We start from the raw sequence: 25,815 nt of genomic DNA on the forward strand, positions 1-25,815 counted from the left end.
GTTTGACCCAAGTTAAACAATTTAAAGGCAATGCTACCAAATCCTAATTGAGTGTATGTAAACTTCTGACCAACTTGGAATGTGATGAAAGAAATAAAAGCTGAAATAAATAATTCTCTACTATTATTCTGACATTTCGCATTCTTAAAATAAAGTGGTGATCCTAACTGACCTAAAACAGGGAATTTTTACTCGGATTAAATGTCAGGAATTGTGAAAAACTGAGTTTAAATGTACTTGGCTAAGGTGTATGTAAACATCCGACTTCAACTGTATAATAAACACCTATACAACAGCACATCAAGAGGAGTCAAACCAAAATCGATCCAGAGAGCAGAGAGTTCCTCAAAAGATTCCTGCCCAATGACAGAAAAGGGGCAATCACAATCTTTTGATTTTATTATAACAAAATATTAAAATAGTATTTATCGAGGACTCTTTTCATCTATACAAGATCTGTATAACATTAATTTATGACAAACCAAAAATATATGTATAAATGTATACATGCACTGTTTATATATAACCATTCATATTTTCAAGTCTTAGTACGGCAAAACAAAGAAATCAACAAGCGTCACATACAGAACAGACAGCTGAAGGAAAGACCCCCAACCAGTAAGTCCAGTTATATCCCTAATGACAATATCATTCAGCAGTTTCACCCTCAACCCTAGAGGGTTAAAACCTACACAAATAATGAGCTTTTGTTTGCAATAAGAAGAAAAAATTAAAGCAAATTCTTTAAAATACTTTACAAAATGTACAATTTTTCAAATAGCTATATTATGAACAAGGAATGGAGATGTATTGAAATAGCAGTTTTGCAAAGCATTTTCCATTGACAAGCATTGTTTTTTCTTTTGTTGCCATGACTACTAAACCAGACACTTAATAGCCAAGATGGAAGAGGTACATTAAAAGAACACACCAAATGTGTTGTTTATGCTGCATCCACATATTCTTACTGCATAAAAAAAGACTTTACATATCAAATTAACCTGAAATCAGAATACTTTTACATTTGAGCTTTTAATTCAATAGACAACTACTAGTGTAACAAACACACTAAACAAGTTTGTGAGCATCGATGTAAACAACTTTGGGCTGTTGGCTGCACGCCTCGCATCTAAAGCTTACCAAATAACGTTTGTACAGTGATAATATTTTGTTTTGCAATAAAATAAAACACTGTACTGTTCTACAGCAGTGAGCCTTTTTGTTTGTCAACTCATTAAAAACAACTTAGAATAACATTCATTAAACATACAGACGGAAGCATGCCAGTAAAGTAGCGTAGGTTAACAAGCGCAGGAAGAGAGCGTCTGAATAGATGAGGGTGTGGTGCAGCATACACAATGGCCTGAGATGCTGTTGAAACTCCACAAGGTGCAATAAGAGCTGCCCACACCCACTCCTCCATCCCCTGCAAATTAAAAGATATGTGGAGTCGCTCTTAACTTGAGGGCATATCTGCCGACTGCCAGATCTCTGCTTTCTAAACTACAGAGAAGAAAAATAAATGCTTTCTCCTTTCTTGGATATTCTCAGAGCTACGCACGTGTCTGCATGCCATTTAAAGCTGAGCACAATCAAGCAAACGGCTAAAAAAACACTCACTTTCATGCATCGACTGAGGAAAAACCATTAAAAAAAACCTGGGACAAGAAAGCACCAAAGCAAATGGAGGTACTGTTAAAAAGACAGTGATCAGCAGGCATCGCCCATCCCTTCTTCATAAGCACTGTGTCCCAAACGCCTCAGCCATACCCCGTGACATCACATCTCAGTCTGTTTACAGCTCTGTTCCAGGGCAGTGGGAGTCTAAACACAGGAGAGTTGCTAAAACATTTCAAAATGGAGTAAAAAGAGATGATTGTTACAAGTTCTGTGGGGGTGCCGTTGGTTTGGACTTGAGCAGCCGTCAGCTGAGACTGAGGACCCGGAGAGCAGCGAGGGGTGAGGGGATTGTGCCCAGAGGAGGCAGCATGGCAGGTTAAAATCACCTTTCCCTCCCTCATCCTCTCACCCTCCCTCCAATGATCTGCAGTGTCCGTTCAGGCGTCTAGCTCTACACAGCTGACACCTGCTCATCTGCAATAGATAAGAGGAGAGGAGAGTTAACCTAACACTGAAGACACAATTACTTCAGATAAAACATCTAGGTACATCTTACAGCACTATCAAAGACATATTGGTATGCTAAGTTATCGTCTCATGTGAAATGTGTCATTTTGCCATTCCTAACATTCTATACCGTGACTTCACCTGCTTACGGTTGATAACAGACAAAAAGGCCGCAAAAAGCTGAGGCTCAGATTACATGCAAATCAGAGACATTCAACGGTGAACCATTTGCCAGGTAACCCAACTCTGCCACTAACTAGGTAACTCCTGCAACATCACAGAGAGCTATAGTCTAGTCTACTACAACATGGCCTGCCTGGTGCAATGGTCCTCCATGTTGTCCCTGGCTGGGGCTGGTCTCTGTCTTTCTCCACATACCATCCTCACTATCCTCCAGACCCTGTAGGCAGACGCTGCCTGGCCTGGACTGGCCCTGGGATTCGTGGCAGTGGTTCACCCCCAGGCGCCGGGCTTCCACCAGTCCTCCGGGGCTCTGTAGCAGCTTAGACCTCTGCAGGGCCACGCTATAGTCGGGCGGCCGCAAGTGGGGGAGCCGAGGAGGAGCTCCATCCTGTCCGTTAACCAGGGTGAGGCCCTGGTATCCTGGAGGGGTGGGGGGAGGCCCCCTGAACCTATCGTCCTTGGTGGGAGAGGTTACACAATACACTGGCCACCGGAAATGAGGGAGGAAACAGGGAAGGGGGTGTGACGGTGATGAAGGGGGGGGGGGAAATAAAACAATGAGCTGTTTCACCACCATTATGTAGCTACTAAACCACTGAAATAAAGACACCGACAGGCAGGTGGTGTAGTTGGTGTGTGAGATGAATGGTAGCAGCAGATTTGGCATGTACTCTACTGCTCTTCAATAGGCCTGGGACGATACCAGTAGTATCACGAAGGAAACAAAACAGTGGATTTAACTTCTTTAGGAAGTTAAGTGGATTAAAGTTCTTTAGGAAAACAGTCCTAATGTTGGAAACAAACATTATGTTGTCAATTATGTATTTACCAAGCTATAAATACACAATAGCAGGTTTTTTAAAAGGACCAAAGAGTGTGGTCTGCTTCATGTTTTTTAAATCTTTGACATGGAAACATTTTGTGATACTGGTATCGTCCCGGCCCTACTTTTTAATCCTCCTGTCCATCCAGTCAGAGGACGATACAGTCGCTTCGTCCCAAATGGCACCTGATTCCTTATTTAATGCCCATAGGGCTCTGATCAATAGGAATGGAGTACATAGGAAACCCTGGTCAAAAGTAGTGCACTTTATAGTGAATACCACTAACTCAGTGCTCTGCTGCATTACAGAACACCGTCTCTGCTGCATTACAGAACACCCTCTCTGCTGCATTACAGAACACCGTCTCTGCTGCATTACAGAACACCGTCTCTGCTGCATTACAGAACACCCTCTCTGCTGCATTACAGAACACCCTCTCTGCTGCATTACAGAACACCGTCTCTGCTGCATTACAGAACACCCTCTCTGCTGCATTACAGAACACCCTCTCTGCTGCATTACAGAACACCCTCTCTGCTGCATTACAGAACACCCTCTCTGCTGCATTACAGAACACCCTCTCTGCTGCATTACAGAACACCCTCTCTGCTGCATTACAGAACACCGTCTCTGCTGCATTACAGAACACCCTCTCTGCTGCATTACAGAACACCCTCTCTGCTGCATTACAGAACACCCTCTCTGCTGCATTACAGAACACCCTCTCTGCTGCATTACAGAACACCCTCTCTGCTGCATTACAGAACACCCTCTCTGCTGCATTACAGAACACCGTCTCTGCTGCATTACAGAACACCGTCTCTGCTGCATTACAGAACACCCTCTCTGCTGCATTACAGAACACCCTCTCTGCTGCATTACAGAACACCCTCTCTGCTGCATTACAGAACACCGTCTCTGCTGCATTACAGAACACCGTCTCTGCTGCATTACAGAAGATTAAGTAAACAGAAAAAGCCTGATTCACAGGTTATAGAAGTAGACCAGCTGGAGAATACAGTTTGTGGTAGAGTAGTAGTAAATGCAGCTGAGCAAATCGCACGAGCAGGGGACCCCGGTTAAAAAATCCCACTATACTGCAGTTCTGTGGACCGCATGGGTGAAAAAAACAGAAGCAATTTGTGCCACAGCTGGTTTTGAGACTGGTGGCCAGGCAAAGCGAGTGTATCCAAAGCCATAAGAGAGGAAGTAAAAATGTTTTTCCAAAAAGTGTACAAATCTGCTGTTGTCATTCCTCAACACACACCACACCAATCTACACACAGCATGTCACAAGCAGGATTTACAGTTACACACTAACACCACAGTACAGTAGAGGTGATGGAGAAGACACAGTGGACCCTCACCTATGAGGCCTTTCTCGGTGCTTGAAGTAACCGTTTTGTAGATGGGGGCTGTGCTTTGGGGTGTGTCGTGCCCCTCCCCGGGGGCAACTGAGGCACCGTCTGCAGTGCGGCGTTTGATGGTGCCATATTTCCCCTCATATGAGTCAGACAGCGAGGATGACGAGGCCCAGCTCTGCTGTGATTGGTTGAGCTCTGAACTGTCTCTGGAGAGCCTCTTGGTGTCCTCTCCTCCCCTGGATCCCGACCCTGGTGCTCCCACTACCTCCTCTCCGGTTGGCCCAGCCTCCACCTCTACTATAGGCCCTGCTAGCTGGGTGTGGCGGAAGCCCCCAGGCGCTAGGTGGTCCCAGGCAGGGGGTCGGCCCAGGCCTAGAAGGGGGACAGGCAGGCTCTGGAAGCTGTCATGGGAGTTGGAGGAGCAGGAGGTCCAGCTTCCCCGCCCGCTGTCGACCACGCTGTCCAGGGAAGCGTGGTCGGGGGCCAGTTCCTCTGTGGAGGTCGAGGAGGTGAAGGTGGAGCCCCGCATCACCTGGCTCCGCACCAAAGACAAACTGACAAGGAGAAGAGAGAAGGAAACATAATGATACAGAGAAGAAATGATAATGCAAGAATGGTACCGGAGAGGATGGCTGTTGTTTTAGGTGCTCCTAACCAACTGTGATATTGTTGGACATCAGAACAGCGATTACTCACCTCGAACTGGACAAAGATTTTTTCTTTAACGAGTCCGACGCGAAGGTTCAAGGTTATCCTACCAATTGGACATTAAAAACGGTCATACCTTATGTTTCACTGAGTCGCTGCTGAACGACGACATGGATAACATACAGCTGGCTGTGTTTTCAGCAAGATAGAACAGCTGCCTCCGGTAAGACAAGGGGGTGGCGGTCTGTGTCTATTTGTAAATAACAGCTGTTGCGCGAAATCGAATAATAAGGAAGTCTCGAGGTTTTGCTTGCCTGAGGTAGAGTATCTCATGATAAGCAGTAGACCACACTATTTACCAAGAGAGTTTGTGTCTATATTTTTTGTAACTGTCTATATACCACCACAAACCAATGCTGGCACTAAGACCGTAATCAACGAGCTGTATACGGCCATAAGAAAATAGGAAAATGCTCATCCAGAGGCGGCGCTCCTAGTGGCCGGGGACTTTAAAGCAAGCAAACTTAAATCCGTTTTACCTAATTTCTACCAGCATGTTAAATGTCCAACCAGAGAAAAAAAAAAAAAACTCTAAACCACCTTTACTCCACACACAGAGACGCGTACAAAGCTCTCCCTTGCCCTCCATTTGGCAAATCTGACCATAACTCTATCCTCCTGATTCCTGCTTACAAACTAAAGCAGGCAGTACCAGTGACTCGCTCAAAAAGGAAGTGGTCAGAGGATGCAGATGCTATGCTACAGGACTGTTATGCTAGTACAGATTCTTCTGATGGCATTGAAGAGTACAACACATCAGTCACTGGCTTCCTCAATAAGTGCATCGATGAAGTCGTCCCCACAGTGACCGTACATACATACCACAACCAGAAGCCATGGATTACAGGCAACATCTGCACTGAGCTAAAAAGGACTCTAACCCAGACACTTACAAGAAATCCCGCTAAGCCCTCGGACAAACCATAAAACAGGCAAAGCGTCAATATAGGACTAAGACTGAATAGTACTACACCGGCTCCGACGCTCGTCGGATGTGGCAGGGCTTGCAAACTATTACAGACTACAAGGGAAGCAGAGCCGCGAGCTGCCCAGTGACACAAGTCTACCAGATGAGCAAAATAACCCCTATACTCGCTTCGAGACAAGCAACACTGCATGAGAGCATCAGCTGTTCCGAACGACTGTGATCACGCTCTCCGTAGCAGATGTGAGCAAGACCTTTAAATAGGTCAACATTCACAAGGCCGGATAGATTACCAGGATGTGTACTCAAATCATGCGCGGACCAACTGGCAAGTGTCTTCACTGACATTTTCAACCTCTCCCTGACCGAGTCCGTCATACCTACATGTTTCAAGCAGACAACCATAGTTACATAAAAATAGTCCCTGTGCCCAAGAACACCAAGGTAACATGCCTAAATGACTAACGACAAGTAGCACTCACATCTGTAGCCAGATGGAAGGCTGGGCAAGCTCACAACACCATTATCCCAGAAATTCTAGAACCACTCCAATTTGCATACCGCCCCAACAGATCCAGAGATGATGCAATCTCTATTGCACTCCACACTGCCCTTTCTCACCTGGACAAAAGGAACACCTACGTGAGAATGCTATTCATTGACTACAGCTCAGCGTTTAACACCATAGTGCCCTCAAAGCTCATCACTAAGCTAAGGACCCTGGGACTTAACACCTCCCTCTGCAACAAAGCCTCCAACTCAATCATCAAGTTTGCGGACGACACAACAGTGGTAGGCTTGATTACCAACAACGACGAGACGGCCTACAGGGAGGAGGTGAGGGCCCTCGGAGTGTGGTGTCAGGAAAATAACCTCACACTCAACGTCAACAAAACTAAGGAGATGATTGTGGACTTCAGGAAACAGCAGAGGGAACACCCCCATCCACATCGATGGAACAGTAGTGGAGAGGGTAGCAAGTTTTAAGTTCCTCGGCATACACATCACAGACAAACTGAATTGGTCCACTCACACAGACAGCATCGTGAGGAAGGCGCAGCAGCGCCTCTTCAACCTCAGGAGGCTGAAGAAATTCGGCTTGTCACCAAAAGCACTCACAAACTTCTACAGATGCACAATCGAGAGCATCCTGGCGGGCTGTATCACCGCCTGGTATGGCAACTGCACCGCCCTCAACCGTAAGGCTCTCCAGAGGGTAGTGAGGTCTGCACAACGCATCACCGGGGCAAACTACCTGCCCTCCAGGACACCTACACCACCCGATGCTACAGGAAGGCCATAAAGATCATCAAGGACATCAACCACCCGAGCCACTGCCTGTTCACCCCGCTGTCATCCAGAAGGCGAGGTCAGTACAGGTGCATCAAAGCTGGGACCGAGAGACTGAAAACAGCTTCTATCTCAAGGCCATCAGACTGTTAAACAGCCACCACTAACATTGAGTGGCTACTGCCAACACACTGTCAATGACACTGACTCTACTCCAGCCACTTTAATCATGGGAATTGATGGGAAATTATGTAAATATATCACTAGCCACTTTAAACAATGCTACCTTATATAATGTTACTTACCCTACATTGTTCATCTCATATGCATACGTTGATACTGTACTCTATATCATCGACTGCATCCTTATGTAATACATGTATCACTAGCCACTTTAACTATGCCACTTGGTTTACATACTTATCTCATATGTATATACTGTACTCGATATCATCTACTGTATCTTGCCTATGCTGCTCTGTACCATCACTCATTCATATATCCTTATGTACATATTCTTTATCCCCTTACACTGTGTATAAGACAGTAGTTTTTTTTTTGTTTTTTTTTTTTAATTGTTAGTTAGATTACTTGCTCGTTATTACTGCATTGTCGGAACTAGAAGCACAAGCATTTCGCTACACTCGCATTAACATCTGCTAACCATGTGTATGTGACAAATAAAATTTGATTTGATTTGATTTGATTTGAACTGGATCCTGGACTTCCTGTCATGTCACCCCCAGGTGGTAAGGGTAGGTAACAACATCTACCACGCTGATCCTCAACACAGGGGCCCCTCAGGGGTGCGTGCTCAGTCCCCTCCAGTACTCCCTGTTCACCCAAGACTGCATGGCCAAGCATGAATCCAACACCATCATTAAGTTTTCCAACGACACAACAGTCGTAGGCCTGATCACTGACAACGATGAGACCGCCTATAGGGAGGAGGTCTGAGACCTGGCAGTGTGGTGCCAGGACAACAATCTCTCCCTCAATGTGATCAAGACAAAGGAGATGATTGTGGACTACAAAAAATGGAGGACCGAGCATGCGCCATTCTCATCGACGGGGCTGTAGTGGAGCAAGTTGAGAGCTTCAAGTTCCTTGGTGTCCACATCACCAACAATCTTTCATGGTCCAAACACACCAAGACAGACATGAAGAGGGCACGACAATGCCTCAGGAGACTGACAAGATTTGGCATGGTTCCTCAAAAAGTTACACAGCTGCACCATCGAGAGCATCCTGACAGGTTGCATCACGGCCTGGTATTGCAACTGTTTGGCCTCCATCCGCAAGGCACTACAGAGTGTAGTGTGTATGGCCCAGTACATCACTGAGGCCAAGCTTCCTGCCATCCAGGACCTCTATACCAGGCAGTGTAAGAGGAGGGCCCTAAAAATTGTCAAAGACTCCAGCCACCCCAGTCAAAGACTGTTCTCTCTGCTACCGCATGGCAAGCGGTAGCGTAGCACCAAGTTTAGGTCCAAAAGGCTCCTTAACAGCTTCTACCCCCAATCAGTCTCACACTGCAGAGCACACAGTGTCTCTAGGATTTATCACTGTACCCACCATAAAGCAAAGTTGTGCTCTACTCCTTTCCTTCCATTAACCAGACACTGTTTGATTCATCTAAAATGTATTTTTTTACGGAGTGTGCCGGGAGTTCAAATAAACAATATTTAATGAACAGACTGCCACCGCCACTGCAGCAGGTTCCCAGGTAATAAAATATTACACAAAAGGAGATTGTGTCCAAGAAGTCTATAATATTTATGCCAGGGAGGCATCATCCTGGAGGGACAGTAAAGGGGGTTGTTTACTTGATGGAATTAAAAGCTGTCCACATAAAAGGAGCAGCACAGTTAATGTGGGAGTGAGTGAGTAAACATGTGATGTTGATAAACAGTGGCCTTTTATGATTTCCTGTTCACTGCTTTAACGAGCCAAGGACATAATTGGAACCCAGCTTGGAGGGGTGCGGGTCTGCTTTGAGGAGGTATACGATGTGTGTCTGGTGTAGGGATGACTAGTGTCAGTTGTTGAAGGGTGTCTGCTTTGTCTACAGTGTGTGTGTGTGTGTGTGTGTGTGTGTGTGTGTGTATACGCGCATGTGTGTGTGTGTGTGTTACCTGGAGCTGGGTTGGCTGCAGTCAGAGTTGGCATGTGTGAGTTGCGTGGTGGTGCCTGGGGTCTCTGTGGTGTCCCTGGTCTTGATGCATTGGCGCTCCTCTGCAGGACCAGCAGGCATGGAGTCCACTGAGCAGTTACTGACGATGCTGGAGCGAGACGAGATCTCACTGTGGCTGGAGTCGGACAGGTTGTCTGACTTCCCTGCAGGCATCAGGGCATAGCCTGAGGGAGAACGAGGAGGAGATGATCAGCCTGGAGAAGTGATGATCCACACACAGCCTCTACCAACCTTCACTAGATCTAACCCCCTAGACTCTACTACAGACGCTCTACATACAGATCAGCAGCATGTCCAACACTAATCAGGACCGGCTTTAACAAAGTGTTTTATTTCAAAAACTGAAATCCTGTAAAAAAATATATATAAGTAGGATAAACATCTCATCTTTGTTTTAGTTTCTCCCATGCTCATCAATAACATCTGTAGAAAACTAATCATCAACAATGGGAGCACACTTTTCACATTGCAGTTGACCTGTAGAGCCTCAACACAACATGCTTAACTTACCTTATACTATCTTATTTTGTGAATGTCATAAATAACATCTAACGTTGAAGTATTTCGGTAACAAATTCTGAAAACTCAAGATCGTACTTCATATTAAATGGAGCTGCCTTTTAAAATCATTATGCATACTCTGTCACTCGTTGTGGATCAACTTGGACTGAACAATAACTAACATGTATGATACAAGACATGAAAACGTTCACCAACATCTTTCAAATGAACTGCTGAAACCTCATGACAAAACTTTCTGTACACATAAAATACGTATTCAGTTCACTTCACACAGAATGGACTTCCTCAGTCTAGCAGATTGCCTCTGTCCTCTAAACCAACTTTAGTGTTCATTATTTTACAGAGGGACTACTGTGCTACTTCCTCAGTCTGTCTTTCAGGTAGTCTTTCTCCTCTTATGTCGGTCTCTGCAGAGCCATACAAAGGCCCTGCTGGGGCTGGCTGACCTCCTTGCTTGCCCTTTGACCTGCTCAGCCTGTCTCTGTCCTGGGCTACCCTCCTGGGCCTCAGAGGGCCACGTCTGCCCCGGACCCTCCACTGGTGTCCTAGCCACTAACACTGCAGCCAGCCTTTCCCTAGACTGACTCCTCCCCCTCAGCATCCTGAACGGGGACAGCTCCCTCAGCCTCTTCCTCAGGGGGGACTCTGGTAGTCTGGGCCTGGGGGGGGTTAGAGGCTCTGGCCCTGTCGAGGTCTCCGCCTGGGGAGTGCGGGTCCCTGGCCTGGTGGCCTTTGCGGCCCCTGCTTCTGGGTCTCCATTGGGCCCAGAGAGGCTCATCATCACTGGCCCTGCCTGCTCTGTCTCCACCTCCAACAGCACCTCCATCTCTCTGTCCCTGCCTTCCTCCCCGTCTCTGATGTGCTGCCTGGTCATCTGCAGGAACCTCTTGTGGAGGAGAGCCCCACCTATGCCGTAGCTGCGGCTGCCTGCCTTGGTGCTGGCCTCGCTGGTCAGAGAGGATGACGAGCCAGACCGGTTCATCTGGCTGTTGGTGTTATGCTGGGGGTTGGCCACACCTCCCACTGTAGACAAAAACAGGAGAGAGACGGGGAGAATGATTGAGGTGCTTGATTAAGACACAAAATTAGAGTATGGATAGGTGAGATGAGAGAATAGGACTACAGCAAGATGTGTATGTATGTACTGTGGGCGAGGGATGCTGGGTTTAGGTGCTGATATATAGAGGGTACTGACGGTGAGGTACAAACCTTTGATGAATAATGGGTATGCTTGGTTCTGAGTTATGGGTATGAGTTGTGAGATGGATGAATGGATTGTAGAAGATGCTGTAGTGAGAGGTAATGTGAGGTAGCCAGGGTGTAGACCTTTGCGAGGGGAGCCCTGTGGCGATACAGTGGGGCTGGAATGCAGGGAAGAAACGGTGGACACAGTGTCTTCAGCAGGCCTCATCCCAAAACAGGAACCGTCGTCTGATTGGCTGTGCTGGGAGCTGGAAGGCTTCTTTATCACCTGAGGAGAGCTGGAGTCTGGGAGGGGGAGAGAGAGCGAGCGAAACAAACTGTTACAGTCTGAGTGGGGGAGAGAGAGATACACACTGTTATAGTCTGTGAGGGGGAGAGAGAGCGAGAGATACAAACAGTTACAGTCTGAGTGGGAGAGAGAGAGATACACACTGTTATAGTCTGTGAGGGGAGAGAGAGATACACACTGTTAAAGTCTGTGAGGGGAGAGAGATACACACTGTTATAGTCTGGGAGGGGGAGAGAGAGAGATACACACTGTTATAGTCTGGGAGGGGGGAGAGAGAGAGATACACACTGTTATAGTCTGGAGAGAGAGAGAGAGATACACACTGTTATAGTCTGTGGGAGGGGGTCTGGGAGAGAGAGAGATACACACTGTTATAGTCTGGGAGGGAGAGAGAGACACACTGTTATAGTCTGGGAGGGGAGATACAAACTGTTATAGTCTGAGTCTGGGAGAGAGAGAGAGATACACACTGTTATAGTCTGTGAGGGGGAGAGAGAGATACACACTGTTATAGTCTGGGAGGGGGAGAGAGAGATACACACTGTTATAGTCTGTGAGGGGGAGAGAGATACACACTGTTATAGTCTGTGAGGGAGAGAGAGAGATACACACTGTTATAGTCTGTGAGGGGGAGAGAGAGATACACACTGTTATAGTCTGTGAGGGGGAGAGAGAGATACACACTGTTATAGTCTGTGAGGGGGAGAGAGAGATACACACTGTTATAGTCTGGGAGGGGGAGAGAGAGATACACACTGTTATAGTCTGTGAGTCTGGGAGAGAGAGATACACACTGTTATAGTCTGTGAGGGGGAGAGAGAGAGTTATACACACTGTTATAGTCTGTGAGGGGGAGAGAGAGATACACTGTTACTGTTATAGTCACACTGTTAGTCTGGGGGAGAGAGAGATACACACTGTTATAGTCTGTGAGGGAGGGGAGAGAGATACACACTGTTATAGTCTGTGAGTCTGTTATAGTCTGTGAGGGGAGAGAGAGATACAAACTGTTATAGTCTGGGAGTGGGAGAGAGAGAGATACACACTGTTATAGTCTGTGAGGGGGAGAGAGATACACACTGTTATAGTCTGTGAGGGGGAGAGAGAGATACACACTGTTATAGTCTGGGAGGGGGAGAGAGAGATAGTCTGGGAGGGGGAGAGAGAGATACACACTGTTATAGTCTGTGAGGGGGAGAGAGAGATACACACTGTTATAGTCTGTGAGGGGGAGAGAGAGATACAAACTGTTATAGTCTGTGAGGGGGAGAGAGATAGTCTGGAGGGGACACACTGTTATAGTCTGTGAGGGGTCTGGGAGAGAGATACACACTGTTATAGTCTGTGGAGGGGGAGAGAGAGAGGGGGAGAGAGAGATACACACTGTTATAGTCTGTGAGGGGGAGAGAGAGAGACACACTGTTATAGTCTGTGAGGGGGAGAGAGATACACACTGTTATAGTCTGTGAGGGGGAGAGAGAGATACACACTGTTATAGTCTGGGAGGGGGAGAGAGAGCGAGAGATACAAACTGTTATAGTCTGAGTGGGAGAGAGAGAGATACACACTGTTATAGTCTGTGAGGGGGAGAGATACACGCCATTATAGTCTGTGAGGGGGAGAGAGATACAGTGCATTCAGAAAGTATTCAGACCCCTTGACTTTTTCCACAGTTACGTTATAGCCTTATTCTAAAATGGATTAAATTGTATTCTTTCCTCAATCTACACATCCCCCATAATGACAAAGCAAAAACAGGTTTAAAAGAAACAGAAATACGATTTAAATAACTATTCAGACCCTTTACTCAAAACTTTGCTGAAACACCTTTGGGAGTGATTACAGCCTAGAGTCTTCTTGGGTATGAAGCTACACAATTTATTTGGGAAGTTGCCCATTCTTCTATGCAGACCCACTCTGTCAGGTTGGATGGGGAGCGTCGCTGTACAACTATTTTCAGGTTTCTCCAGAGATGTTCTATTGGGTTCAAGTCCGGGCTCCGGCTGGGCCAATCAGGGACATTCAGAGACTTTTCTCGAAGCCACTTTTGCGTTGTCTTGGCATTGTGCTTAGGGTCGTTGTCCTGTTGGAAGGTGAACCTCCACTCCAGTCTGAAGTCCTGAGCACTCTGGAGCAGGTTTTGTCAAGGATCTCTCTGTACTTTGCTCCGTTCATATTTACCCTCAATCCGGACTAGTCTCCCAGTCCCTGCTGCTAAACAAAATCCCCACAGCCTGATGCCAGGTTTCTTCCAGACGTGATGCTTGACATTCAGGCTAAAGAGTTTAATCTAGGTTTCATCAGACCAGAGAATCTTGTTTCTCATGGTCTGAGAGTCCTTTAGGTACCTTTTTGCAAACTCCAATGAAGTCCTGAATAACTGACCGTCCTCCCTCCCTGTTTAATGTCTCCACTGAAGTCCTGAATAACTGACCGTCCTCCCTCCCTGTTTAATGTCTCCACTGAAGTCCTGAATAACTGACCGTCCTCCCTCCCTGTTTAATGTCTCCACTGAAGTCCTGAATAACTGACTGTCCTCCCTCCCTGCTTAATGTCTCCACTGAAGTCCTGAATAACTGACCGTCCTCCCTCCCTGTTTAATGTCTCCACTGAAGTCCTGAATAACTGACTGTCCTCCCTCCCTGTTTAATGTCTCCACTGAAGTCCTGAATAACTGACTGTCCTCCCTCCCTGTTTAATGTCTCCACTGAAGTCCTGAATAACTGACCGTCCTTTTACTGAGGAGTGGCTTCCGACCTGCCACTCTACCATAAAGGCTTGATTGGTGGAGTGCTGCAGAGATAGGAGAACCTTCCAGAAGGACAACCATCTCCACAGAGGAGCTCTGTCAGAGTGACCATCGGGTTCTTGGTCACCTCCCTGACCAAGGCCCTTCTCCCCGATTGCTCAGTTTGTCCGGGTGGCCAGCTCTAGGAAGAGTCTTGATGGTTCCAAACTTCTTCCATTTAAGAATGATGGAGGCCACTCTGTTCTTGGGGATCTTCAATGCTGCAGAAATGTTTTGTTACCTTTCCCCAGATCTGTCTCTCGACACAATCTTGTCTCTGACAATTCCTTCGACTTCATGGCTTGGATTTTTTCTCCGACATTGCACTGTCAACTGTGGGACCTTATATAGACGTGTGTGCCTTTCCAAATCATGTCCAATCAATTGAATAAAAACAAACATGAGCTGGCACACACCCAGAATAATAGTTTGTGTGGAGGTACTGACTAACGGCGAATAAACTATCAAAAAAAAATAAGTCACACATTCCAGGTGTAATCTCCCAGCAATTGAATGGGTATTTACCAACGTTTCGGCATCACAGTGCCTTTACTCACTATAAAATCACTAATATGCAACATGTTTAACATTGAATAACAGATACTGTAGTCAAACTCAGTTGTCTTTGAATTGTATAGCATATCTTCTAATGCTATTTCTATCCAGAGGATCTTCCAACTGGGACTTCTGGAAATCTTGTGAAAGTTAATGGGTAATTTCCAACCCTAGAAGATAGTAACAGTTCCAGTGACTCACTGTGTGCGGTGTGAATGTCCTTGGAGGTGCTCTTCTTCCGTAGGGGGTAGAGGGGTACTTGGACCTGGAGCACCTGAGACACGCGGTTCTGGGTCTTCCCCCCGTGCAGCGGCGAGCGCAGCGACACGGGAGACATTTCCGACTTGTTGGACCGTCGCTCACTCAAGTTCTTGGACACTGTAGTCATCGAAACAGGACAGAATTAATTTGGCACCAGGCACTGCAAGATTATTATGTTCGCATGCAGAAAGTCAGTAATCACAGAAACATCAGCACTATGAATGACCAGTTACTCCTGAGGGTTTGTGTGTAAACATAGCAAACACAAAGACGAAAAAGAGGAAGCTAAGACAACAAGGTGGTCACAGAGAGGAAATGGAAATGTCTGACAAAATTATAGTAAGATTAATGAAATGGGTATATTTGTACAGCCTCTTGCTAAATGTATCTTTTTTAATTTGTGTGATTATGAGTGATATTATTACAGCACTTTTTTCATTTTAAACAAGGAGTAACTCCTCTTCTCACAGTAGGGCAATACAGAATGTGAAACATGTACTGCCCACTAGGTGGCAGTGTAAGGCAAGATAAAGACACTCAAGTGAACAAAACGTAATTCCAAGTGAATTGAGGAAATGTTGTCCCATTTGTCAGGGTCAAATTTGTTCCATGTTGTCAGGCGTTGTAATACTTGGTGTGATTATAAGTATTATACTAGGGTTGGCGTCAATTCAAATTGAAGTCAGTCAATTCAGGAAGTAAACTGAGGTTCCAATTCAACAATTAACTCTCAATTAAGCATTTTTAAAAGATATTATATTTATTTCCAAAATGTCATTTTTATTTTAAGTTCAAATAACTTTCTGAATTGAGTCACTTCAATTTAAATAGACCCTGTGTTATACATTGTTGCATTTGGCCACCAAAATGGTAGTTATGGTGTTGACTCAGACTCACAGGTGCTGTAGGTAGGCTCACACTGTAGAGATATGGTCTGGTGTTTCTCCTCATCAGTCTCCACCGCCAGGTTGGACAGGTACTGCTTGACCTTACGGGCCATCTGAGCATCCTCGTACAGCTTCTTAGCGTTGAGCAGCGAGCTGCGACGCACACGCTTCTTATGGGCCCCGCCCTGTACGTCTAACATGTTGGAGTTGGTGCTGCCCTGACTCAGAGACCTGGATGGAGGAGAGAAGAAGTGGATGGAGTGAGGAATGGAGCAAGGGAGAGAAGTATGGGGAAACATTAAACCGGGAGGGAGGACGGTCAGTTATTCAGGACTTCAGTGGAGACATTAAACCGGGAGGGAGGACGGTCAGTTATTCAGGACTTCAGTGGAGACATTAAACAGGGAGGGAGGACAGTCAGTTATTCAGGACTTCAGTGGAGACATTAAACAGGGAGGGAGGACAGTCAGTTATTCAGGACTTCAGTGGAGACATTAAACAGGGAGGGAGGACGGTCAGTTATTCAGGACTTCAGTGGAGACATTAAACCGGGAGGGAGGACGGTCAGTTATTCAGGACTTCAGTGGAGACATTAAACCGGGAGGGAGGACAGTCAGTTATTCAGGACTTCAGGACTTCAGGGAGACATTAGACATTAAACCGGGAGGGAGGACGGTCAGTTATTCAGGACTTCAGGACATTAAACCGGGAGGGGGACAGTCAGTTATTCAGGACTTCAGTGGAGACATTAAACCGGGAGGGGAGGACAGGACTTCAGTGGAGACAGTTATTCAGGACTTCAGTGGAGACATTAAACCGGGAGGGAGGACGGTCGGTTATTCAGGACTTCAGTGGAGACATTAAACAGGGAGGGAGGGAGGTCACAGGGAGGACGGTCAGTTATTCAGGAGATGGAGACATTAAACAGGAGACATTAAACAGGGAGGGAGGACAGTCAGTTATTCAGGACTTCAGTGGAGACATTAAACAGGGAGGGAGGACGGTCAGTTATTCAGGACTTCAGTGGAGACATTAAACCGGGAGGGAGGACTCAGTTATTCAGGACTTCAGTGGTTAAACAGGGAGGGAGGACGGTGTTATTCAGACTTCAGTGGAGACATTAAACTATTACCTTCCTGTCAAACTGTTATTCACTTCAGTAATTAAACAGGGAGGGAGGACAGTCAGTTATTCAGGACTTCAGGACATTAAACAGGAGGTCAGTTATTCAGGACTTTGGAGGGGAAGGTCAGTTATTCAGGACTTCTGAATAAACAGGGAGGGGCGGGTTATTCAGGACTTCAGTGGAGACATTAAACAGGGAGGGAGGACGGTCAGTTATTCAGGACTTCAGTGGAGACATTAAACCGGGAGGGAGACACCAAACAGACATACAGGTTATGGTCATGCAGACTCTCAAAACTATTACCTTCCTGTCAAACTGTCAAATGGTTAAATGAAAAGGTCATAACATGATTCTGAATAGTCAAAAATGGTTAAATGAAAAGGATGCCATTCTGTTTGACCATGCTGAAACAAATGGTTAAATGAAACATACCATTCTGTTTGACAGTCAAAAATGGTTAAATGAAACATACCATTCTGTTTGACAGTCAAAAATGGTTAAATGAAACATACCATTCTGTTTGACAGTCAAAAATGGTTAGAACATTCAATTCATCTGGGTAAAATGGCAGGATGCACACACAATGCAAAACAGACTTGTCTGATCCAATGGTGATCTTTTGGACAGGATGGATTTGCGAATGAAAGAGTTAGGGACCGATCGACACACGAAAGGGGCATGCGGTTTGGGAGGGCGCTGGCGACTGGGGGGCGTGCATGGTGACTGGGTGGCAGGACTATTACCAGGGGACTTACCCTAAACTCTTCCACCTCTTCTTCCTGCAAGCAAGACCCAATGACATTGAAACAGTACAGTCAAGGAAGGGCAGAGGCACCGCCACCACTGAAGGAGGTGACCGAGGATGGGGGGTCAGGCACACACAGAGACAGGTAACGAGTGGAGGACAGAGGAGCCTCTAAAAGAAGAAGTTACAGGTCTGTGAGAGACAGAAATCTTGCTTGTTTGTAGGTGACCAAATACTTATTTTCCACCATAATTTGCAAATAAATTCATTAAAAATCCTACAATGTGATTTTCTGGATTTTTTTTCTCATTTTGCATGTCATAGTTGAAGTGTACCTATGATGAAAATTAAAGGCCACTCATCTTTTTAAGTGGGAAAACTTGCACAATTGGTGGCTGACTAAATACCCCCCCCCCCACCCCACTGTATAGGGGGTACCGGCACCGAGTTAATGTGCGGGGCTACAGGTTGGTCGAGGTCATTTGTACATGCAGGTAGGGGTGGGTAAAGTGAGGCAGCAGTGAGAACAGTCTATGACATGGGTGACTGGAATCTTTGACAATTTTTGGGGCTGTCCTCTGACACCGCCTAGTATATACAGTTGAAGTCGGAAGTTTACATACACCTTAGCCAAATACATTAAAACTCAGTTTTTCACAATTCCTGACATTTAATCCTAGTAAAAAATCTGTTTTAGGTCTGTTAAGATCACCACTTTATTTTAAGAATGTGAAATGTCAGAATAACAGTTGAAATAATTATTTATTTCAGCTTTTTTTGCCTTTCATCACATTCCCAGTGGGTCAGAAGTTTACGTACACTCAATTAGTATTTGGTAGCATTGCCTTTTAAATGGTTTAACTTGGGTCAAACGTTTCGAGTAGCCTTCCACAAGCTTCCCACAATAAGTTGGGTGAATTTTGGCCCATTCCTCCTGACAGAGCTGGTGTAACTGAGTCAGGTTTGTAGGCCTCCTTGCTCGCACAAGCTTTTTCAGTTCTGTCCACAAATTTTCTATAGGATTGAGGTCAGTGCTTTGATGGCCACACCAATACCTTGACTTTGTTGTCCTTAAGCCATTTTTCCACAACTTTGGAAGTATGCTTGGGGTAATTTTCCATTTGGAAGACCCATTTGCGACCAAGATTTAACTTACTGACTGATGTCCTGAGATGTTGCTTCAATATATCCACAAAATTGTCTTCCCTCATGATACCATCTATTTTGTGAAGTGCACCAGTCCCTCCTTCAGCAAAGCACCCCCAAAACATGATGCTGCATGGTCCCATGGTGTTAATTCTTGCATACTATTGTGTGTACAGATGAACATGGTACCTTCAGGCATTTGGAAATTGCTCCCAAGGATGAACCAGACTTGTGGAGGTCTTGGCTGATATGTCTTGATTTTCCCATGATGTCAAGCAAAGAGGCACTGAGTTTGAAGGTAGGCCTTGGAATATATCCACAGTTACACCTACAATTGACTCAAATGATGTCAATTAACATAAACAGAAGCCTCTAAAGCCCTGACATAATTTTCTGGAATTGTCCAAGCTGTTTAAATGCAGTCAACTTCGTGTATGTAAACTTCTGACCCATTGGAATTGTGATACAGTGAATTATAAGTGAAATAATCAGTATGTAAACAATTGTTGGAAAAATTTGTAGATGTCCTAACCGACTTGCCAAATTTTTTGTTTGTAAACAAGACATTTGTGGAGTGGTTGAAAAACCAGTTTAATTGACTCCAACCTAAGTGTATGTAAACTTCCGACTTCAACTGTAGGTCCTGGATGGCAGGAAGCTTGGCCCCAGTGATGTACTGGGCCGTACACACTACCCTCTGTAGCGCCTTACAAACAGATGTCGAGAAGTTGCCATACCAGGCAGTGATGCAACCTGTCAGGATACTCTCGATGGTGCAGCTGTTGAACTTTTTGAGGATCTGGGGACCCATGCAAAATCTTTTCAGTCTCCCGAGGGGGAAAAGGTGTTGTCGTGCCCTCTTCACAACTGTCTTGGTGTGTTTGGACCATGCTAGCTCATTGGAGATATGGACACCAAGGAACTTGAAACTCTCAACCTGCTCCACTACAGCCCTGTCAATGTTAATGGGGGCCTGTTCAGCCCACCTTCTCCTGTAGTCCACGATCAGCTCCTTTGTCTTGCTCACATTAAGGGAGAGGTTGTTGTCCTGGCACCACACTGCCAGGTCTCTGACCTCCTCCCTATAGGCGGGTCTCATCGTTGTTGGTCAACAGGACTACCACCGTTTTGTCGTCAGAAAACTTAATTATGGTGTTGGAGTCGTGCATGGCCATGCAGTCATGGGTGAACAGGGAGTACAGGAGAACACTAAGCACACACCCCTGATGGGCCCCAGTGTTGAGGATCAGCATGGCAGACATGTTGTTGCCTACCCTTACCACCTGGGGGCGGCCTGTCAGGAAGTCCAGGATCCAGTAGCAGAGGGAAATGTTTTGTCCCAGGGTCCTTAGCATTGTGATGAGTTCTGTGAGCACTACTGTGTTGAACGCTGTGTTGTAGTCAATGAACAGCATTCTCACACAGATGTTCCTTTTGTCCAGGTGGGAAAGGGTAGTGTGGAGTCCGATAGAGTTCATTTGTAGATCTGTTGTGACGGTATGTGAATTGAAGTGGGTATAGAGTATCTGGGATAATGCTGCTGTAAGCCCTGACCAGCATTTCAAAGCACTTCATGGCTAGCGACCGGATTTGCCAAATGGAGGGCGAGGGAGAGCTTTGTATGAGTCTCTGTGTGTGCCTGCACACAGAGAAAAGTCCCCGGCCACTAGGAGTGCCGCTTCTGGATGAGCATTTTCTTGTTTACTTATGGACTTATACAGCTGGTTGAGTACGGTCTTAGTGCCAGCATCAGTGTGGTGGTGGTAAATAGATGGCAACGTATAATATAGATGAGAACTCTCTACGTCAGGTGAGCAATACCTCGAGACTTATTTAATATTAGATATCGCGCACCAGCTGACAAATACACACCCCCACCCCTCGTCTTACCAGACGTAGCTTCTCTGTCCTGCAGATTAATGGAAAATCCATTAATTGAAACATAAGATACAGTTTTTAATGTCCCGTTGGTAGAATAGTCTTGATCGTATATCATCCATTTGTTTTCCAATGATTGCACGATGGCCAATAGAATGGATGGCAGTGGAGGTTTACTCACTCGCCTATGAATTCTCAGAAGGCAGCCCGACCTCCGCCCCCCTTTTCTCGGTCTTTTCTTCACGCAAATGATGGGGATATGGGCCCATTTCAGAGTAAGCAGTATATCATTTGCGTCGGACTCGTTAATAAAAAAATCTTTGTCCAGTTTGAAGTGAGTAATCGCCGTGCTGATGTCCAGAAGTTATTTTTGGTCATAAGAGACGGTAGCAGCAACACTATGTGCAAAATACGTTAAAAAATAAGTTACAAACAAAGCAAAAAAACTAACAAAATAGCACAGTTGGTAAGGAGCCCGTAAAACGGTGGCCATCCCCTCCGGCGCTACTCTAGATTGTCGAGGGAGTCTGAAGGGAGCAGTGTTGCTGCTTGGTGTGGACGAAGTCTGAACAGGGCAGGCATGCACCGTCTGTGACAAGCTGGACTTTAGGACACCATATGGGGGCAGAGAGAGAATAGGCAGATGTCACCTCAAACCACTGATGATCAGATATTATGCCATCCCCTAATGGGTAAAGGTATAGTGCGATAGTTTGGCAATTAAGCCCGTTATCTACTTACCATGAACTCTTGCTCTATGCCTTCAAGGTTCGGATTGGGAGAGGGTCTATATTCATAAAGCGTCTCAGAGTAGGAGTGCTGGTCTAGGATCAGGTCACCAGAGTCATCTATATCAATAGGAATTAAAAGGCAAAACAGAACCTAAGTCTGTGGTTAAGTATAGGGCCAAGGGAGAGAGTACCCACCTCTGTCTAAACATGAGAGCTGGGTCCATGTTGGAGGAGGTCATACGGACCACATGACGGATCTCCTTAGCAATCATCCTTAGCTTTTCAAAATTCACCAGGCCGTCTACGTGAGAGTCATTACCTGTGGGGGAAACAATCAGTCATTGAGCTTTTCTTTAACCTCATTAAAGGGGCAATCAAGGATTTTTTTGTTTTAAAACAACAGCGTTCACCCCCACCACTTGATTTGGTATATCTGGGGGATAGGGCTGGAGATATGTAACCACTCAACAGGTCAACTCTCAAACAATGATTTCTTCAACCTGTTTAATTGGGCTGGATTTAAGGAGGCGAGTGCTGGTTTCTGACCTACAAGGGAGTGTGTCACTTACTGTGGAGCTGTTGATGTGTTCTCACAGCTTTTCACTTTAGATGGGAGCAACTGATTTACTTCTCACACCATTATCCAGAGACTACACCCCTGCTAGTTCTCCTGCTAGTACCATGTGATTCCAATGGGTTCCCCCGTGCTAGTAACATGTGATTACAATGGGTTCCCCTGTGCAAGTACCATGTGATTCCAATGGGTTCCCCCGTGCTAGTACCATGTGATTCCAATATGTCCCCTGTGCAAGTACCATGTGATTCCAATGGGTTCCCCTGTGCAAGTACCATGTGATTACAATGGGTTCCCCTGTGCAAGTACTTATTTTATTTTTATTTAACTAGGCAAGTCAGTTTAGAACAAATTCTTATTTTCAATGACGGCCTAGGAACAGTGGGTTAACTGCCTGTTCAGAACGACAGGTTTGTACCTTGTCAGCTCGGGGATTTGAACTTGCAGCCTTCCGGTTACTAGTCCAACGCTCTAACCACTAGCCTACCCTGCCGCCCCATGTGATTACAATGGGTTCCCCTGTGCAAGTACCATGTGATTACAATGGGTTCCCCTGTGCTAGTACCATGTGATTACAATGGGTTCCCCTGTGCTAGTACCATGTGATTACAATGGGTTCCCCCCTGCTAGTACCATGTGATTACAATGGGTTCCCCCCTGCTAGTACCATGTGATTACAATGGGTTCCCCCCTGCTAGTACCATGTGATTACAATGGGTTCCCCCCTGCTAGTACCATGTGATTACAATGGGTTCCCCCCTGCTAGTACCATGTGATTACAATGATCAGTTTCCTGTTTTAGTACTAATAGTATAATCAAGAAACCTCCGTGTCTGTTCTAACTTGTTCTTATTATGGGATGGCAGAAAGGGAAACAGAAGGAGGAGATAGGAGAAGTAAAACCTCTTGAGTAAGCTTGAGAGTGACCATTGTTTCAGTTGAGCTTGGGGAAGTGGAACAGCCAGGCCCATATGGAATCCGAGCAGAAACAACGTGTCAATGACCCCTAACATGGTATGAAAGCATGTTCCCCTCATAGCCCCTGACATCCTGTACACGAATAAAATAAAATGAATGCAGATTTTGTTATTGATAAGCTTCTAAATTGGAACGTTGTGGCTGTACAGTAACATGCTACACATGACAGAGGTCTGGCTCTGTGCTTCACAGCGTTGTATGGGTTTTGACTAACAGCCGTTATAAACTTCAGCACAGAGTAACGACAAGATGCCGCCCCATCCCTGCCACTAAATTGGGTTACTTTTGCACATTTGTTGTCTGAGATGGAAATACTGTAAACTGGGGAAGAGTCGATGTGTTCTGAAAGATGAGACACTGAGGATTGTAATAAATACCTCTGATGTCATACAGGCAAACCACACACCCAAGTCCACATGTGCACTTCACATTCCCATATTTGACAACGCATGTCATTTCCAGTATCAAAAGCACCATACAGTTGAGTCATAAAGGTGCATTGACATTAGGAACTGTGTGTAGCCACTTGGAAACAGCAGCTAGACTTCTCACTCAAACCCTTGTCATCCTTCTTATCTTCACGTACTCTAAAATGTCAATGAAAATTCTGATGTTACTGAACGTTTCCAGAGTATTTTCAGATTTCGTTATTGACAAATGCTGTGAAAAGTACAGTAAACGTTACATTCCCATGAAATCAACAGTGTAATTTGGATTCAGTCGTGTGTCAGTTGTGTCCTCACCTTTGGTCTGACAACATCCTCTGCAGTGTTCTCAATAGCGATTGTCATGAATATGCTTTTTAATGTTCTTCTGTTAGAAATATTACAATTTGGTCCTATCCATATAGACCAATTTTGACGAGGTGAGGGGTTAAACAGTAAGTCTGGAATGCTAATGCTAGTGGCTAATGGACATAAGAAGAGTTGATTGTCTGATGAGTGCCTGAGTTAGGCATGATGTACGTTATATAGTCTAGTACAGCACAACGAGCATACTGGTCTAACATCATAGAAAACACAAATTCAACATGACGTTTGTCAAAACAAGGACCATAATCATTGTTACAGTGCTCTCTTGCTAAATATATGTTATAGTAACCAGATAAAGCTGTATAAATAAAGGTTTAATCAATTAATCAGATATGTTTACAATGGACAAGAGGAAGACATTTTAGGCAGGCAATGAGTAAGGCCTCCATACCTTCATGAAGGAAGGTGAGGTCCTTCTTGATGACAGGGAACAGGGGGATGATGGGAGGCTGCATGCTCTGGCTGCTCAGGACATTGCGGTACTTGGCCATGTTCCTGGATGGGTCAAAGATGTCCTGCAGGTCCTGGAACAGCTTATCATATTTACTGGGCAGCTTCTCCCACGACGACCTGAGACGAGCTATTGGAGCCAGATTCAGACCACTGTAGGGGAGGAGACGAGGGTCAGAGTTCAGATTATTATGAAAAAAAAACAAAAAAAACACTCTTGAACGTTTGAAACTAGATAGAAAGTGTGTTGATAATGGACCTATAAGTTCTCAATTAACTGCCGTTTTTCTGGCCCGCAAATTGCTTTGGACAAACAAACCGGTCGTTAAGAAAATCTGTGCTGCCCTCTGCTGAATTTTGAAATCACGACGTGGCCCTGGAGACTAAACTATTGCCCCCCCAAATCCCCCGGGCTAGCCAGACAGATGACCACTCCACTGTCCAGCCCAGCACCCAGACACAACATGCACACTGTACAGAGACACATTTCTTAGAATACAGAAGTGAAAGCTGAAAGCAATGGGCACCACTTTGGGGAATGTACATTATCATAATTAAGGAGTCTTTTTGGTTGAGTGTACACACATTCACTAACAACAAAATCAAAAAAAAGCAAACCAAAATCCAGAATTCTTCAATGTTTGTTTTCTCATTTTCTCTATGTAGCCTTGTGGCTGTGTGCCCTCAGAGCAGCTTCATTTAGAGATGCTAATTATGACTTGCGTTTCCTCCTTCTCCCCCTTCCCCCTCCCCTGGCAGCACTGCTCTAGAATGAGTCCCCTCATTGTTCTCTGCTCTGAAGTGGAATCTCCAGGCAGTCAGCCAGCCAGGGAAATGACTGATCTACAGTGGGATTGAGAACGACTCATTACACATTGGAGGACAGACAGTAGGGAACACACACACAGCTCCCTGAGGATTGATGGCACAACAGGGCAACAGAAGCTCAATATAGCAATACAAAGCCAAACCATAGAAGGCTGAGCTAACAAAATAACAAACCATAAATGTAATAACTGTACATATTGACAAGCAATAAGTAGAAAGAATAGATGTTTTGATTGTGGGCACACTGATGGAATGAACTGCATGAATGGAACCAGATTGAGACTAGAACAGGGAGTATGGGACAGGTCTCCTGGGTTCTAGCCAGGCAAACCCTACAGTGGTCTGAATGTTGGTAGGCCGTCACTGTAATTAAGAATTTGTTCTCAACTGACTTGGCTAGTTAAACATCTGCTGGTCGCAACAATGG

The 25,815-nt window shown here is 45.5% G+C and overlaps 1 protein-coding gene across 9 annotated transcripts in view; it reads right to left on the minus strand.

Moving 5' to 3' along the window:
• Nucleotides 1-381: 381 nt before the first annotated feature.
• Nucleotides 382-25,815, minus strand: part of LOC112228329 (rap guanine nucleotide exchange factor 6) — a 163,469-nt gene continuing 138,035 nt past the window's right edge. For 7 of the 9 annotated variants that reach the window (XM_042309535.1, XM_042309533.1, XM_042309534.1 and 4 more), the window contains 10 exons: nt 24,502-24,713; nt 21,942-22,065; nt 18,002-18,025; nt 16,131-16,351; nt 15,174-15,350; nt 11,464-11,625; nt 11,044-11,160; nt 9,557-9,779; nt 4,502-5,052; nt 2,101-2,793 (listed from right to left, as the gene is read on the minus strand). In XM_042309535.1, the coding sequence (XP_042165469.1) occupies nt 2,420-2,793; nt 4,502-5,052; nt 9,557-9,779; nt 11,044-11,160; nt 11,464-11,625; nt 15,174-15,350; nt 16,131-16,351; nt 18,002-18,025; nt 21,942-22,065; nt 24,502-24,713 (2,185 nt within the window). In that variant the 3' untranslated portion in view covers nt 2,101-2,419. The other 2 variants (XM_042309538.1, XM_042309537.1) reach the window with 2 other exon arrangements.

The sequence above is a fragment of the Oncorhynchus tshawytscha genome, linkage group LG30 (genome assembly GCF_018296145.1).
Source record: "Oncorhynchus tshawytscha isolate Ot180627B linkage group LG30, Otsh_v2.0, whole genome shotgun sequence".
In the NCBI taxonomy this organism is placed as follows: domain Eukaryota; kingdom Metazoa; phylum Chordata; class Actinopteri; order Salmoniformes; family Salmonidae; genus Oncorhynchus; species Oncorhynchus tshawytscha.